This window comes from Procambarus clarkii, unplaced genomic scaffold, assembly GCF_040958095.1.
Source record: "Procambarus clarkii isolate CNS0578487 unplaced genomic scaffold, FALCON_Pclarkii_2.0 HiC_scaffold_790, whole genome shotgun sequence".
Classification (NCBI taxonomy): domain Eukaryota; kingdom Metazoa; phylum Arthropoda; class Malacostraca; order Decapoda; family Cambaridae; genus Procambarus; species Procambarus clarkii.
The window spans coordinates 35,155-54,191 of record NW_027189823.1 but is presented as its reverse complement, the minus strand read 5'-3'; the positions used below and the strand labels follow the sequence as shown (position 1 = coordinate 54,191).

The 19,037-nt window shown below is 27.3% G+C and overlaps 1 protein-coding gene across 1 annotated transcript; it reads left to right on the top strand.

Moving 5' to 3' along the window:
* Positions 1-3,291: 3,291 nt before the first annotated feature.
* LOC138361794 (uncharacterized) lies at positions 3,292-18,538 on the top strand. Its single transcript, XM_069320924.1, has 11 exons — positions 3,292-6,330; positions 6,452-6,962; positions 7,060-8,549; positions 9,256-9,373; positions 10,249-10,588; positions 10,961-11,352; positions 11,613-11,801; positions 12,348-12,539; positions 12,688-12,864; positions 13,088-15,871; positions 16,218-18,538. The coding sequence occupies exons 1-11, from the start codon at positions 3,292-3,294 to the stop codon at positions 18,536-18,538; spliced, it is 11,553 nt and encodes a 3,850-aa protein (XP_069177025.1).
* The last annotated feature ends 499 nt before the right edge of the window (positions 18,539-19,037 follow it).

Here is a 19,037-nt window from a genome sequence, read left to right as displayed (position 1 = left end):
ACTACTCCACAATATGTTCCACCTCCTGTAGCAGAACGTAAAGCTTTAACAGCACAAAAAGAAGCAGATTACTTATTAAATGTACAACAAATGAATGCATTAGATACATTTAAACGTAATCTTCCTAAAGAATATAGTCCTGAAGTTTATAATAAAATTATGGGGACTATTGATGAAGCTTTAGCAGGAGTTACTCCTGATAATTACTCTGATAAAGTATTAGATGTTGCACAACTTTCTAATGATGTTGTTAATAAATTAGGAGGTAATGAGCTATTAGAACAAAAGAAACAAATTGGAGAAATTGGAGCTTATTTTGATACAGCTGTAAAAGAAGGTAAAATTGTAGACCCTGATATGGCTAATTGGTATAAACAAAAATCCTTACAATCTGTAAAACCTCTTTCATATGATGAAAGGGGTTTTGTTACTAAACCTAATGCTAAACCTGTAGATTTTGCAGAATATCAAGATATGCAAAAGTTATTAGATGAGAGAATTAAAGGTTGGGCAGAAGATGGAACATTTAAAAGAAATCCTGATGGTTCAATTACTCTACTTAATAATATTCCAGGATATATTGGATATACAAAAGGAACAACTATTTCAGAAAAAGAATTATTAGAAGCTGGTATGAGTTATCTTAAGAACGATGCTAAAGTACAAGCATATCTTAATGATAAAGCAGAGTTTGATACTAGAAATGTTCCTGCTGATGGACAAACTTTAGACCAAATTTTATCTCCTGAAATGAAAGAGATTTTAGTTGGAAATTCTGAAGCAGATGCTATGGACATTCAATTAGCTATTTCACAAGGAAAATTTAATCCTCAACAAGTATTAACTGAGTTACAAAAACAGAAAATAATATTAGATAATAGTAAGTTTACTGCTGCTAAATATGGTTTCACTAAAGAAGAATTAGTAACTTTAGAAAATAAGTTATTAATGGAAGCTATTAGACGTACAGATGCAAATGCTAAAGAAGCTGCAGCTGCTAAAGCAGGAGATACTGCTATTGTTACATTAGAGCCATTTACTACTCAACAAATATTAAGTCCTGCTGATGTATCTAAAATTAAAGCTAATAAAGATAAATTAGTAGAAGAACGTAAGAATTTACAAGTAGAAATTAATCAATATCAAAAAGCTTTTAATGCTGGTACTAAAGGATATACTATTGAACAGCTTGAATTAAAAAATCAACAACAAGCAAAACTAGATAATGATATTGCTGAACTTGAATATCAAGAAAAGAGTATTCATCAGATTATGATAGATAATGGTAAAAAAGCTAATATTGACTTTGAAAAAGACTATAATCTTAAGCAATCTGATTTTATTGTAGAAGTTAATAAAGAAAATGCTAATTTATTAATACAAGCTAATAGACAACAAAGTTCTGCAAATCCTAATCCTATTAAAATAGATGTAACAGATAAAGTTAAAACCCAAAACGGTAAAACAGGATTACCTCAATGGGGAGGAGATTTATATCTTGGTCTTACTGGAGGATTAATTAAAGAAGGAAATAAGTATTATTTAGTTCCTACTGATAATAATAAAGAAGTAATACAAGAATATGGTTCTGATATTTTTAATCCTAATGGAACATTAACAAGTAGAGTATCTTTTGCCAATGCAAGTAATAAAGAAAAAGTAGAAAAGTCTTTATATCAAGTTCCTTCTAAAGAACAATATTATAATGCTATTATAGATATTTATAATAAAAAAGAAGATGGAACTACTTGGTATGGTGGAGAAAAAAGTAATGTAAAAATAGAAGGAACTAATACTTTACTTCCTAGTAGTGTTATTAAAAATATTAATACTGTACGAGAACAAGTTGGAGATATTGAATTTGAAGTAGCACAACCATTATCTTATTTATTAGTAACTGGAGATTCTACTAAATCTTATTTAAGAAATTATCAAAATAAAGAAAAAGCAAATAATACTTCATTACGTAATAATGCTTCTCAATATCAAGTTAATACTCCTACAGAAAAATTTGAATTAGGAGAGTATTTAAATGAAACTTATGGTATTCCTGATTTAAGTGATGAATATATTGATTGGTCTAAATCTTCTGTTAAAACATTAACTCAAACAGATAGAGAATATGGTCAAAAATATGGTATGAATATTGTATTAACAGAAAAAGGTAGAAAAGAGCTAAACGATGATGGACAAGAAGCTTTTAAACGAGATAGTACATTAAAAATAGTTACAGTTAATCCTAGTAAAGATTTAGCAGGAGAAAGTGCAGCTATTCAAGATATACTTCTAGAATCTTATCCTGATATTGCAAATAAAGATACTGAACAAGGACTAAGATTAAAACAAGAAATGGGACTTCTTTATCTTAATCATGCACCTGAAGGAAAAGCATTAGATAAGATGAACTTGTATACGTTACCTGCTGGAGAAATGAAGACTTGGACAGTACGAGGAACTGATTATAATATTATTAGTACTACTAGAGATGCAACTCAATCAGACTTAATGAATGTAGATTTTCATTTAACTAAAGCTGAAGGAGGTATTCAAAAAGTATTTGCTATTGATGATAAAGGACAAAAAGCTTGGATGCCTTTAAAAGAAGTAGAAGATTCAAAAGGTTGGAGCAAAGTAATATTTGAATCTCCTTCAGATATTAAAGCTAGTGTTGGAGGTACATTATTAGATGCAGATGCTAAAGCAAAACAAGAAGCTTCTGTACCTCAAAGTAATGCTGCATTAGATTACTTAAAACAGATGGGATTCTTTAATAATGGAGATAATCAAACTAGAGTTAATAACTATTCAAAAGTAGTTAGTAGTGTACAAAGTTATTATGGTACAACTCCTAAAACAGTAACACTAACTAATTACACTACAGGCAAAGAAGTCCAAATAGCTGCTAGAGTTCCTGCTAATGATTTAGTAGATTTATCAGGAACATATAAAAGTAGAATAGCTCCTAATACTTCTTATCCTTATATTAATAAAGAAGCTGTTAATTTTGTAGATAATATTCTTACTGATTATGGTGTTACTATTACTGGTGGTTTTAGAGGTGAGGTTACTCACTTTGGATTAAAAGAATCCTCTAATAATAGTTTACATAAATATGGATTTGCTTTAGATTTTAGAGCAGATGCTATTGGAGAAGATTTTTATAATGAAGTATCTACTAATCCTGAATTATTAAATAGATATGGAATTGTAAGTATTCTTAAACATGGTGACCCATTACATGTTCATGTAGAATTTAACCCTTCACTTGTATAACATAAAAAATTTATTAAGATGATTAATGAATCAAATAATTCACTACCTAATAAAGTAGATGAGTTAGCTAATCTTAAAAACAATGAAACTTCTGAGTCAAAAGCTCAGGAGTTTTCTAGTTTAGGTATATCACAAGAACCTAAAAGTGGTAAAGTAAATAACAATGCAAAAGGAGATGTTCCTAAAGTTAAACCTGCTACAGTAAAAGTTGCAGAAACTCCTGATACTCCTGAAGTAGTAAGCACTGCTTCTTCTGACCCTTTAGCTAATTTAGGAGGATTTGTAAAAGGACAAGTAAATGCTGGACAACCAAAATTAATGAAAATTGATTTAAATGAATATGCTCCATATTTTGGTAATAATGTTAGTTGGGTTACAGACCAAGAATCTTTAGATAAACAAAGAGCAAAAGAACAAAGTGCTGTAGAACAATTTACATATGCTAGTGGTAGAGTAGCTTTAAATGTTGTTCCTGAAATTATTGCACAATTAGCTAATATGGCAGATTTAGAAGATTATGCTAATTCTGACCAAGAAGTAGGAAATTGGTTATCTAATTTAATGAAACAATCACAAGACGCTGTAAATGAAGAATTACCTATTTATAGAGTTAATCCTGATACTCCATTAGATTATGGAGATAGTGCATGGTGGTTTGAAAATGGTGCAAATTTAGTAACATCTGCTGCAGGATTTGTAGGAGCAGGTTATGTTTCAGGAGGATTATTAAGTGCTTCTTTTACTAAATTAGGACAAGGTGCTAAAGCTTTACGTACAATGGGTAAAGCAAATCAATTAGGGCACAAAGGACAACAAAGTGTATATTCTTTATCTGCATTAACAAATGCTATTGCATTAAATCAAGCAGAAGGAGTAGGTATTGGAGTTGATACTTATAATCAAGTATATCAACAAGAACTGCAAAAGATTAAAATGGATAAGAAATCTATTGAATTGACAGAAGAAGAAATAGATAAAGAAGCAAGACAAAGAGCTTCTATTGCTGCTTCATCTGCTGTTAACTTTAATAGAATAAACATTATGTTTAATCTTACTTCAGCAGCAATGTTCTTAAAAACTCCATTAACTACTAGAAATCTTATTTCTGCTCCAAGTATTGGAAAGACTTTTAAAACAATTGGATTAGAAGGTAGTCAAGAAAGTGCAGAAGAACTTGTTAATATGTTTGCACAAAATCAAGCAGTAGCAGGTTCTAATCAAGAACAATATGGATTTAAAGAAGCGTTATCAGATGCAATGTCTAAAGAAGGACAAGAATCTGCTTTACTTGGATTTATAGGAGGAGCAGGACAAACTGCTTTAACTAAAGCTGGTAAATATATTCCTATGTATAAAAACTCTGCATATAGACAAGCTTATACAGAAGCATATAATAAATCAGATGAATCTTTAAGTAATGAAGAACGTGATGCTATTGCTAATAAAGAAGCTTTAGCTAAAGTAGGAAATAATAAAGGATTAGTATCTGCAAATTTTTTACAAAATAGTAGATATATAGAACAACAAGATGCTTTAGCTAGATATAGTACTATGTCGGCTACTGATAAAGTTGGAGATATTACTAATGCTTTTTATTCTGCTCAAGAAAATAGTAGATTATTATCTGAAATTAAACAAGCAGAAATAGAAGGAGACACTGTAAAACTTACACAATTACAAGATAAGTTATTTACATTACAAGCTTATAATGCTTTTGAATTAGGAACTACAGAAGCGTTATTAGACTTATATAAAGGTTATCAAAATTTATCTACTGAAGAAGCTGAAGCTAAAGGATTAGAAGTAGAAGGAGATAACAATTATAGAGCTAAAGCTAATAAAGCAATTCAAACTATTGAAGACTTAGAAAAATTATATGTAGAATCTAAACAATATTTAAATAGCTCTGATGTATATTTTATGGAAGAACAAAAATATATGACTTCTAATAAAATTCAAGAGAATTTGAATAAAATGAATAGTATTATAGAGAAAGCTAAAAAAGTTTATGCTGGACATAATAAAAAAGATATTACTAATTCTACATATTTAGATAGTTCTCAACCTTCAGGAATTAATATTAATAATTTTACTCCTGCATTTAAAACTACTCCGATGTATCATAAGTTAAGAGGATTATGGAATGCAGATAAAACTATGAGAGAAGAATTAGAACAAACTCAAGAAGTTCTTGATTATGTAACTACTTCTAAATTCCAAAATGAATTATCTTTAAGAATTAGTAATAATAGAAGAAACAAGAAAAAAGAACAACAACGTAAATTACTAGAAAAAGGTAAAAATGTTTCTAAATCAGCAATTAATAATACTATTAATAAATTACGTCAAGCTGTAAATAATGTTGAAACTGATACTACTATTCCTGATGTAGATACTAATGTTGAAACAGGAAGAGATACTACTACTTCGCCTGTAGTAAATGATGAAGTAGTTGATGAGGTAACTGATGTTGTAACAGATGAGGTAGAAACAGATACAACTACTACTGATAATGTAGATACTAATGTAGAACGTTTTTATCCTAAAACTCCTATTACTGTTGCTTTTCCTGAATTTAGAAATCCTAATGCAAGTGCATGGATTAATCAAGTTAAAAGTACTATTGAAAATCCAGGAATTGATATAGATAGTAATATTCAATTCTTAGAAGGAGTTGTTAAAAATTTTAGAGATAATCGTGATGCTGCTGAAATTACTACTCCTTTTGATTTACAAGCAATTGATGAGTCTGTTGTAATAATTGAAGATGCTATTAGTAGACTAAAAGAAGATAAAGCTATGCAAGTTGTTTCTAATGAAACATTAAGAGAAGAACAAGAATCTTTTATTGATGAATTATTTGAAGAAACACAAGAGCAAGAACAAGACAATACAGAAGAAACACAATCTCCTAGTAATAAAATAGATTTTAAGGCTAATTTAATTAAAGCTCAAAAATTAGCTACTATTTTAGAAAAAATGCAAGAGAGTGGTGTAGATATTACTGATTTTAAAGCAGTAGTAACTTCTTTTGAATTAGCTAGTTCTAAGGATAAAGTAATTGCAGTTTTTCCTATGTTAAAAGCTCTATATAATGTAGCTAATAATTCTCAAGTAGAAGGAACATATGAAGAGAATTATGTATTCTCAATCTCAAAAACAAGATGTTATTTCTAAGTATGAAGATATTTTACATTATAGTAAAACTTCTGATACTTATACCAGTGATATGGATAATATAAGTAAAGAGATTATTAATACTTATAATGAATTAGCTAAATTAAATAAACTTGATGCTAGTCAATCTGCTTTAGGTTCAGAAACTTATAATGAAACAGCTTCTAATAAATTAGCATATTTAGCTAGGACTTATAATTTAAGCTTTGAACCAAAAGTATCTAGTACAGGAAAACCATATATAGAAGTAACTAAACAAGATGTTAATAATTTAGTTAATTCTATGCTAGACCAAAGAGTATTAAATCCTGACTTTATTAAAGTAGGAGATACTATTACTTTTGTTCCATTAGCTTCAGTAACTTTAGAAGATGGTACAATTAGAACTGCTTCTGAATCTACTGAAGAAAATAGTCCTATTGGTATTCAAGTTAATGGAGAGCTTATTGAAGGATTATATTTACATGATGTATCGTGGTTAAATAATATGAATCTTGATAATACTAAAGAAGGTATTATTGAAGACCAAAATAAATTACGAGCAGTTACGAGGTTTAATTTTAAATAGTAAAGTACCTGTTTCAACTACTATTATTAATAAAACTCCAGGTATTCCAATATTAGATAGTTCAGGAGAAGTTAATACTGTTTTAACTGCTATGCCTGAAGTTGAAATAGGAATTTCACGTGGAGGTAAAATTTACACTAATGAAGATACTGTTGTAGAAGTTGCAAATACAGTAGAGATTTCAGAAGGTAAAGGAGTAGTAGTTATTCCATTTGGTAAAAAGAAATTAGCTTTACCTGTTAGACGTGCAAGATTAAATAATCAGCAAGTAGACTCTATTGTTAATGCTGTTAGATTGTATTTAGATAATAAAATTACTCCAACAACACAACAATTAAACAATGAGTATGGAGTTAATATTTTAAGTATTAAAGGATTAGAATCTTATATTAATAACTTCATACCATTAGGTAAAATACGTGCTAATACTTTTGAAGATTTTAAAAGTAGATTAGTTGCAGTTGCAGATAATGTACCTGTATTACAATTTGCTAATGGTCAAATTTTATATGGATATGGGCAAGATATTGATACGAACTATATTAGTAAGGAAAAGAACGATAATGAGGAAAGGGAAAAAGACTTACTTCATTTAAGAAAACATTTAGAAACTTTATATAATCATGTTAATTTATATAATTTAAAAGAGAATAATGCTATTCCATTTATATCTGATAATGGAGAAGTATTTGCTCCTTATAAAGACTATAAAGAATATGCTAAAGATTCTATGATTACTCCTTATTTAGCAATAAAACTAGAAGATGGTACAACTGTATATACTATTCAAAGTAAAATACATTTTGATATTGATAGTATATTTAAAAATGTAGTAGAAGCATCTAATACTGCTAATACTTTACCTACTACTGAAAATGTTGTTAAAGAAAATAGTTCTCAAAGAGTAACACTACCTAATGGTAAATCTTTTAGTTTTGATGATGTAACTGTAGATGATTTTAGTCCTAACATAGAAGTTGTTAATGAAGATGATAATGAATTACTTGCTACTTCTTCTCTCATTAAAGGCATAAGTATCGCAACACAAACATCATTATATAAAAGTATTGCTAATGATATTTATGCAGAACTATTAGAAAATTCTACAGAAGAGGATTATCAAGTAACATTAAGAGCTCAAGTTAATCTTGCAATTCAAGGATTAGAAATGATTCAAGATTTAGCTGAACAACGTCGTATAGTATCTGAAACTTTTGCAAAACAAGCTGATATTATTAATGAGCAAGTATCTATTATTAAAGCTAATATTGGTAAAGTTTATCAAGGAGTTAAATTAGAATTAAATAAAAAGATTAATCTTAAAACTCTTGAGAAGTTTAATACTGGACAAGATACTACTTTTGATGAAGATGAGGTTAATGAAAGAAGTACATATTTAGATACTTTACAATTTGCAATAGACCCAAGAACTACATTATCTAAAGAAGTTAAACAATTCTTAGAAGGAGTAGTAGATAAAAAAGTAGTATCTAGAATAGTAGATGGTCAAGAAGTTATTGAGTATAGAAATGTAACTAATTTATTAGGGACTAAATAAATACTATTTCATTTGATGTTGTTTTTAATGACTTATTAAAAATACTAAGTAAATCAAATAATAATCATAGATTAGTAAGTCCTGCAGATGCTGTTAATGAAACATATAACAGTGATAAAGGGTATATTAATAACTTTATTAGTTTAATTGAACAAGAAGTAGCAGTTAAACCTTATTTATTAGATGTTGTTGATAAACTAAAAAGTGCTGAATTACATACTCAAAACGCTTTTGTAACGGCTTTAAATAAGACGCATACAAACCATATCTTTTTGCAATCGACTTATAATACCGATACAAAAAAATATTCAATCAGAGCGAAGCGTGCGGCTTCTCGTAACCTTACAGGCTTAATACTTTCGGAATGGAGAAACAACCTAAACCAAAGTAAAATAGTAGATACAATAGATAATAAATTAGTTCTTAATTCAGAAGCTTTAACAGAAGTTTAATACTCTATTTGCTAACATTAAAACTAGACAAGTTACTATGTCTTATGATTCTGTATCAGAATTATTAAGTATTATTGGTATAGAATTAGAACCAAAAGTATATGCGTTATTAGCAACCTAAAGGTTTAAAAGTAGGAGAAAGTAGATTAACTTTATCACAAATGTTTACTTTATCTAATGGTATATTTAGAAATATACATGAAAGGGTAAATAATTTTGATACACAGTTTAATAATGCTTTATCTTTAGAAGAAGAAGCAATATTTGAAGATAATGCTTTTAAAGTATTAGCTCAACTTACTTCTAATTTTAGAACTGACTTATTTACTGATAGTTTTAAAAATGGTAATGGAGATACTATATATGGATATTCTAACTTCACGTTTTGTTACTGATAGATTTGCTGAATTAAAATCAAATGTTAATCTATTATTAGAACTGAAAAAAGACCCATTTATTAAAGATAGTCTTTGGTTAAATGACTTATTAATTGAAGATGAAGCAGGAGCTAGAATTAATACTAATAGTGTTTTTTATAAAAACTTTGAATATAGTACATCTGATTCATTAAAGGTTAAGAATAATGTAATAGGTAAAACTATTGATAGTTTAAAACCACATGAATTAGAAAAATATCATTTAGGTTTATATTTTAATGGAGGAACAACAGTAGGTAAAACAGGACAAAAAACTCCAGTAATTAGAGTAGTTTATCCTACTATGTCTGATAAAGCTAATACTTTTGTTTTCAAGTATTAGGAAAACATTATAAGTTTGGAAGTAATAATACTTTATCTGAAAAAGATAAATAGATTTAGTAAAAACTTTAATGTACCCTGAAGTACAAAGAATTAGAGCTTTTGAAAATAGAGTAGAAAAAACAGGTATCTCTGCATATGATAAAGGAGCTGGAAAATTTTTAATGTTTCCTTTATTAAATGAAATGACAGATTTATGGGAAAAAGATGGAACACTTAAAGCAGGAGTAGGAGTTGAAGCTAAATACGATGATATTCTTAAAAAAGTTTTAACTAATTATATTATTAATGAAGTTAAAACTAAGCTAGAATTTTGGAAAAATAGTAAATATTATCTCTAACAGATAAGAATACTAAAATTAGACCGTATTTGAATATATTAGATAATAATTTTGCTAATCAATTTGTAACTAAGAATGTATATGAAAGTGCTTATAACTATACTGATTAATACAATGGTAGCAAATATGAATATTCAGCAGTTATTTATAGGTGACCCTGCTAATTATTATAAGCCTGCTAAATCAGATAAGTCTGATATTGAAAGAGCTGTTTCTACTTTTGATAATCAAGGTAAACGTCTTGCTGGAGATAATGCAGGTAAAACACAATATGTAGCTGACCCTACAAGTACTTTTAATTATTTAGTTATTGCTGATAACGAAGTTACTGCTTCTAATTATGAGTATATTAAAAATACATTTGGAGAAGAAATGGCTAATGATTATACTGGTATAAATTCTTCAGATGCTCAAGAATATACAACTTTAGAAGAACATTTAACTTTAATGCTTAGGAGAGGGTAAAATATCTCAAGCAGATAAAGATAGAATATTAGATGTCTACATTAAAACAGGTAAAGTTAAAAATGGAGATAAAAAAGTTATTCTAAATCCAACTAAACCTGTATATGTTAATAACATTAATAGAGGAGGTGTTAATGCTCGTTTATATGTAAAATCTTCTAGTATTCCACTATTAAAAGAATTTACAGTAGGGAACTCCATTAGATACTCTTAGAGAATTTATGGAAACTGAGAATATTCAAAGAGTTGCTTATGAAAGTGCTGTTAAAGTAGGATTACCTAGTACAGTTATTAGTATTTTTAATGAAGAATGGAGAGGTAGTTATTCCTGCTAATTGGAAAAGTAGTGTTATTTCAAATGTTCCTAGATATGGACATGGTAATCAACAAGAAGTTCCCTATAGTGAAGAGAAGAAGGAAGTTAATGATGGAACTCAACAAGCTAAATTATTATTTACTAACTTACTAACTGTAGATGGATTTATTAATCCTTTTACTGGTGAAAAAGTTAAAGGTAGACAATTAGCAGATGAATATTTCAAACGCTACGAACTTCTCTTTAAAGGGAAATATCAACAATTAGTAGAAGATTTACAATTTAATCCTACAACAGGAGAGATTAAAAACTTAGCTAAACTTAAGAAAATTTTAGTTGATGAAGGATTAAGTAGAAATTATAGTACTAATGATATTGCTGGTTTTGATTTAAATGATATTCTAACTGAATTTCAAGTACCATTATGGTTAAATAATGCAGATAGTAAAATAGTAGCATTATTAAATTCTATAGTAGATAATAGAGTACGTAAACGTAAATTTAGAGGAAAAGTCTTTTGTATTAGCTGCTCCTAGTGGTGTTAAATTTAAAACTATAGAAGATATTAATAAATCTAGTATAGTTAAAGTAGGAGATTGGGACGGAACTCTTAAAGGAGCTGTAAATAAAGAAGGAAAAATGACTTATGCCTGAAGTTCTTTTACCTTTTAAATTTTGGGATAATAATGGTAAACTACTTAAAGTAGAAGATTTCTTAAATGATGATGGTACACTAGATTTAAAAAGAATACCTGAAGAAGCATTAGAAATATTTGGTTATCGTATTCCTACATCAGGAGTTAACCTTATATCTACAATTAAAGTAGTAGGATTTTTACCAAGTTCTATGGGAGATGTAGTTATTGCTCCAGAAGAATTTATTGTTCAAATGGGTTCTGATTTTGATGTTGATAAGTTATATACTCATATGTATAATACTTATTATAATAGCTGATAGTAAAGCTTTTGAAATTATTACAGATAAAACAATAGCCTTCTATTGCTAATATTAAAAAGAATATAACTGTTTTAAATAATAGTTTAAAGTTAATAAAACAAGATGAGAGTTTAAGTCAAGAAGAAAAAGATAGAAAACTTGAAGAAACTCAAAATAGATTAAATCGATTAAAATCTTCAGAAGTTATTAATTTTAGATAATGTAGAAGAAGCAGTATTACAAAATGAGTTACTTGATATTCATAAAGCAGTATTAAATAATCCTGCAAAAGAAGTTCAATATGCTCGTAACAGACCATTAAGTTTTGGACAATTACCTTCATTAGCAAAAACAGTATTTAAGTCAAGGGAGATAATAGATACTTTTCACCATTAAGAAATTCATATCAAACTTTAAAGTATTTAAGTGCTAGAGCATGGTAAAACCGCAGTAGGTATATTCTCTTTAGATATGGTATTTAATAGTGCTTTACAATTTGTAGAAACTCCATTAAATTTTGTATATAGAAGAGAAGAAAATGGTAAAGAAATTATAACTCCTATTAGTTATAATATTGCTGGACAAAGAACAGTAGCTTTAAATCAAGAAAAAACTACTAAAGGGAGATTTAAATCAGAAGTAATAGAAGCATTTATGACTGCTGCACTAGATAATGAAAAAGAACAATTATTAGGTAAATTAAATATTAATAATAATACTTTTGATTTTATTAGAGCTGCGACTTTATTAGGTTTTGAAGAAGACTGTTATTATTGGAGTTATTAATCAGCCATTAGTTAAAGAATACTTAAATAGTTTAACTATTATTCCTAATAAACTAGATGAAGAATATAGACAATTGCTTTCTAGTATTAGTGTAGATGAATTAATTAAATTAACTCAAACTACAAATACTAATACTAAAATACAAGAAGCGTTATTGGCTGTTTTTGTTACTATTAGTAATCATGGTTCTGAATTAAAAGCTATTCAAAGTACAATTAATTCTGATAGTGCAGGTATTGGTAAAAATATGTTTTATAGTATAGAAAAAGCTAATCAAATACTAAATTTACCAAGATATGATAGTAGTATTCCAGGAGTATCTAAAGTAATTGGAGATTATCAAATACTTAGTAATCCTGATACTTATAAAGAAGATAAACAACGTTTATTAGATGAAGGGATATTACCAATATAAAGGAATATTTATTAAACCTTTAAGTCTTGGTGGATTTGCAGGAGTATATGCAACATTATTTAATAATGAATTGTGGAGAAATTTATATCCATATACTAAACCATCTATGTCTTATATGCTTGAATATTCTTTATTAGGTAAATCAGATATAGAATCTAATACTATTACTAAATTAGCTGATAATAGACAAGATGCTGTTACTGTATATAAAAGTTTATTATCATCAGGAATGGTATCTGTATTTTCAAATTATAGTTCTGTTGTAGAAGCAAGAAAAGATTTATTATTTGATAGTGAAAACCATATGAGTTTAGGTACAATAATTCATACATTAAAACAAAATAAAATATATAATAATGCTTTATTAGATAGATTACAAATTGGTAGAGGAAATTTAAACATTGATACTACTGGTAAAATTCCTACTGATATTAGTTATTATAATGCTTTAACTTTAGAAATGGATGAAGAAGTTGTAATAAATAGTATAATTGAGATGATTGTAAATAAAACTCCATTAGGAGAATTTAATGGAGAATTATTAACTTCTAAAGATTTAGCTGATAAACTTATTACACATCAAATTATTACAGGTGGTGTACAAAAATCAGGACAATTTATTAAATATATTCCTTTTAAATATTTACAACAAAAAGGATATTATAATAAATTAGAAGCTTTAGCTAATTTAACTTTACAAGATGATGGTCTTAAACAAATTAGTAATATGTTACGAACTCAAAATATTCAACATAATCCTGCTGAATATTATGATGAAGTAATAGAAGAAAAAGCAGTATTTACAGGTAATTATGCTACACTTCCTGATGATTTTATTAGATTATCAAAAGGATTTATTATTAAAAAAGAAAGTGGAGATAGATATAGTATTTTTAAATATGATGCTAGTATTTCTCAATTTGTAAAAATTGATAATTTAGGTTATAAAGGAATACAAGAGTATGATATTAGTCAAACTTTTGCAGGAAAAAGTACTGTATATATTAATCAAGTAGGAGTAGACACTAGTACTAGTAGAAATGTTTCTTCAGAAGGAGGACAAGTAGAAGAACTTCCTGATGGAAACGATGTAGCAAATTTTTTACGTGTTGATAGAGATGTAACAGAAGATAATTCACCTTTAACTTTTAATACGTTTGTATTAGATTACTCTAAAAGATATCATTTAATGGATAATAGTTTATCTGTTGAAGATAAGTATAGATTAATATTAAAAGAAATTAAAGATAATACTACTAGTCCAATTATTAGATATTTTTCTAATAAATTAACAGAAGTAGTACCATATTTATCTACTGTTCCATTATATGTTGATTTTAAATTAAAAGCTAAAGGAGTAGCTAAGACTTTACCTATTGTAGGAGAGCCTGTTCAAATTAGAGTAAATCCTAATTTAATAAATTCAGAACAAGAGTTACAAGAGGTATTAATAGAAGAAATGGTTCATGCTTTATTAAAATCTGAATTAAGTCAAGATACTATAGCTAGTAGAAGTATAAAAAATATTTATAACGATGTTAAAGCTGTAGCTATTGCTAAATATGGTAAAGAAGCTTATGATACTATGGTAAGTAAAGTTCAGAAGAAGATGCCTTTAAGAGAAGGAGTAGAAAGAAATATATTATATAACTTGTATAATATAGATGAATTTGTAGCTGCTGCTATTAAAGATAAAACTTTTCAAGAGTTTTTAAATAATACAGATGCAACAAATACTACTAAATCTTTATGGACTAGATTTATAGAAGCTATTAAAAAGGTATTAGAAACTTTAGGAGTACGTAAAGATTCTAATTTAGAAGCAGTATTACATGAAACATTAAATCTGTTTGATAATGTAAATAATAATCTTTATAAAGAATTAACAGTTCCTCAATATGTACGAACTATTGAATATCTTAATAAAAGATTTAATTTAGTAGATGACGCTAATCTACCTCTTACTAAAGGGAATAGCACCGAGATAGCAAACTTTATTAATAAAAATATTATTAATGTTAATGCTAAAGTAGTAGATAATAAAGTATTATTATCTTCTAATACTGTTGCTGATTTTGAAGCTAATTACTCACCTGATATTGAATTTGAAAATTCTAATGTTAAAGGTAATTTTACTAATTATAATACTGCATTAGATATTAGAATTAATAAATTAGTAGATAGTATTAAAAAAGCTAAACAAGATAAAAACTTTACAAGAGTAGCTGAATTATCTGATTTATTATTAAAAGAAAAGCAAACTAAATTAGATTTACAAGAAATTGAATCTTTAGTTGTTTTATCAGATAAAGCAAATCAAGATTTAGAGTTAGTAGATACTATGTTAAATAGACCTATGACTTCAGAAGATATTGTATATGCAAGAAGTGTAGTTAATTTTTGGAAGTCTGCTAAAGAAATGCTATTTAATGAAAGAGCTTATAGTTCAGACCCATTAAGAAGACTATATGGTTCTATTGAAGGTAGTGCTGAATTAAGAAGTGATAAGTTGTTTTTAGTTGAAAAACGTCATATGGAAGACTTTATTAAAACTTATACAGGTAAAGAAGTTGATTTAGATAAACAATTTAGTGATTTTAAAGATATTAATTTCTTTCAAGGAAAAGTAAGAGATATTTCTACTTATGATAATAAAATGTTAGATAGTATTTGGTTATCTATTAAACAAGCTAATATTGCTGCAGTTGATGAAGGTACTAAATTACTTGAAGGATTTGATAAACAACTAGAAGCTATATTACCTATATTAAAAGGATTAAACACTTCTGAACCTTTTGATATTTTTAGACAAAAAACAGATGATGGTAAATATACTAATCATTTAGTAAATCCATTTAATTACTTTGTTTTATAAACATAAACGAGAAGCATTAAGTAGATTATATGCATCTAATGATAAACAAGGATTAACACAATTTACAAAATGGTTAGAAGATAATGCAGTTAATACTAAACTTAGTTTAATATTCCCTACTGATGGAAAAGAAACTCCTGAAGGAAAACAAGCTAAATTAGAATTACAAGCTCAATTAGGAATAGGTACTTATAATTATTGGTATAAACAACAAAGTAAAAAGATTGAAAGATATAATAATGAACGACAAGGTTATATTGACTTTTTATTGAAAAAATATGATGTTAATACTATAGATGAATTAGTTCTTATTTCTGATGCTAATACTTCTTATAATTTTTGGATTGAACGTAATAGTCCTTATAATTTAGAAGCTATAACTTTTAATAACAAAAAAGTTATTAATGTTAGAGATTTTAATAATGTAAGATATTATGAAGTAGTCCCAAGTAATAAGACTTATATTGATGAAGATTATAAAGTAATTGAAAATAATATAGCTTTGTTAGATTTTTATCAAAATGTAGATAATATTTTAGATGAACTAAAACAATATGTACCAGAAAGACAACAACGAGCATTAGCATATGGAGGAATACCTGCAATAGAAAAGTCTTTATATGAAATGTTTAGTACAGATATGTCTAAATTAGCTTTTAAACCTATATATGATACTTTTATTAAATCTATGCAAACAAGTTTTAGTGATGTATCAGTTGCTAATATAGACCCTGTTACAGGTAAACCTATTAATGAAATGAGAATCCCTCTTATTAAAGATAGTTATAAAGCTATTAAAGAGTATGTAGATTTCAAAGTTTCAGAATTTGTATTAGCTAATAAAAGAGAACCTAATAATGAAGAACTTAAAGAGTTTGAATTAGAAGCTGTAGATAATTTAGCTCGTAATAATTCTTTTGATTTAGGTAAGATTGTTAAAGTTTATTCAGCATTAGTATTAGCACATAAACATAAAGCTAAATTAGAAGATGGTATTAATATTGGTCAGAACATTTTAAACAGTTATCAAGAAGTTTTAACTAGACCTGATGGTTCTGCTGTAATTAATGCAGAAACAGGAGTAGTTCAACGTAAAGCTAAATCAGAATCGTTTTTACAAACAAAAACAGCAGTAGATGCATACATTAAAAATGTTATGTATGGAGATGTTAAAGAAGAAGAAGGAAAAGGTAAAACGATATTAACTAAATCAGAAAAACTTAGAAAACAAGAAATTACTGATATGTTATCTGAATTAGAAAATCAAAGAGATAATAATCAAATTGATGATGCTTTATATAGTGCTACTAAAGCTTCTTTAGAAAAACAATTAGCTGATTTAGGTAAAACTTTTATATATTCTAAAGCTGGAGATAATATACTTAAATATGTTCAACTTAAATTAATGGGTTGGAACTTTTTAGGAGGTATTAGTAATATGGGATTTGGTTATATATCAAATCAAATAGAAGGAGCAGGAGGACAATTATATACTACTAAAGATTTAAATTATGCTTATAAATTAGTTGCTAATAGTATGCTTAAAAATGCTACTTTTAATCAAGTTGAAACAGAAACAGCTAAAAAGATTAGAAGTGCTATGGATAAATGGGATGTATTAAAAGATGCTTCACATGAACTTTATACTGCAAGTATTCCTAATAGTTTTACTAATAAATTAAAAGCATTAAAGCCTTATAATATGAATCAACGTACAGAGTATATTAATCAAGCACCTTTATTAATTGCTCTTACTAGAAATGTAGAAGTTGATACTCCTAAAGGTAAAATATCTCTATGGGAAGGATATGATGAAAACTTTAATTGGAAACCTGAATATGGAGAAGAACCTAAAGATATAGTTAATAAAACTAGAATAAGATTAGACCAACTTATTAAACGTAATCATGGTAACTATGATAATCTTTCTCCATTAGCGGCTAAACGTACATTTATGGGTAGAGCTGTTAGTCAATTTAGAACTTGGTTATATGAATCAGTTGCAGTAAGAGTTGAAAAAGAAAGATATGATAGTGCTTTAGATATTTACGTAAAAGGTAGATATAGAAGTGTAGGAACTGTTTACAGTAATACAAATATTGGAGCATTAGCAAAAGATTCTTTATTAGCACTATTAAAAACATATACATTTGGTTTAATAGATAATACTAAAGCATTTAATAATTTAGTAGATGGAGAAAATATTAAAGAAGTAGATGCTGCTAATATGAGAAAAGTTATTAAAGAAGTTAGTTTAGCTCTTAATACATATCTTTTCTTACTACTTCTATCTTCTCTTAAAGGCGATGATGATGATAATAAAGTAGCAAACGTATTATTTAATCAAGGAACTAGACTAAAAACAGATTTACTTTTATATGTTAATCCTATGGAAGCTAGAAATATTGTAAGAGATTTAATTCCATCATTTATGTTATTAAAAGATATATCTGATTGGTTTGAAAGTGTTGGATATTTTATAGCAGGAGAAGATGAAGTTAAAACTGGAGTTCATGCTGGAGATAGTAGATTAGGAGCAAGTAGTGTAAAAATGCTTCCATTTGGTGCTAAGTTATATGGTATATATAATTCAACATCACAAACATTTGAAAAATAAACTATTGCAGTTACTGAAATAGCAAATTTTTTACTTAATAAAAAAGAGGGGTATTATGTACCCCTCTTTCTATTTTATGGTGTTTCAATATCAGCACTATGAAAAACTATAACACTTTTTTCTATTGCATTTATTGCTTCATCTATATTTTTAGATGATAATGCTTTTATTAAATCTTTTTGAGTTAATACGTGTTGTGTGTCTTTAATTTCATAAGCTAATTCTACAGGAACAATAACTCGACGTATTCCGTCTTTTTCTTTTGTTCTACGTCTACATTCTATTTTACCTAATTGTTTAATTTCAAAAGTTCTTCTAATCATTTTACCATTAGTAGTATTAATAATACCAATAGGGTTATTTTCTAGAAGTTGTCTTAATATTTTTAATAAGAATAGTTCTTTTGCATTAGTTAAAATAGCAGTATTAGTTTTTTCTAAATTAGCTTCTTCTGTGACTTGTTTTTTAAGTGTAGCGTATCTTAGTCGTTCTTCTCCAT

Coding starts and splice junctions, on each gene's coding strand:
- LOC138361794 (XM_069320924.1), top strand. CDS start 3,292: ATGATTAATGAATCAAATAATTCACTACCTAATAAAGTAGATGAGTTA. Junction 6,963..7,059: donor TCTTGATAATACTAAAGAAG/GTATTATTGAAG, acceptor ATAAAACTCCAG/GTATTCCAATATTAGATAGT. Junction 10,589..10,960: donor ACTTTAATGCTTAGGAGAGG/GTAAAATATCTC, acceptor AAATGTTCCTAG/ATATGGACATGGTAATCAAC.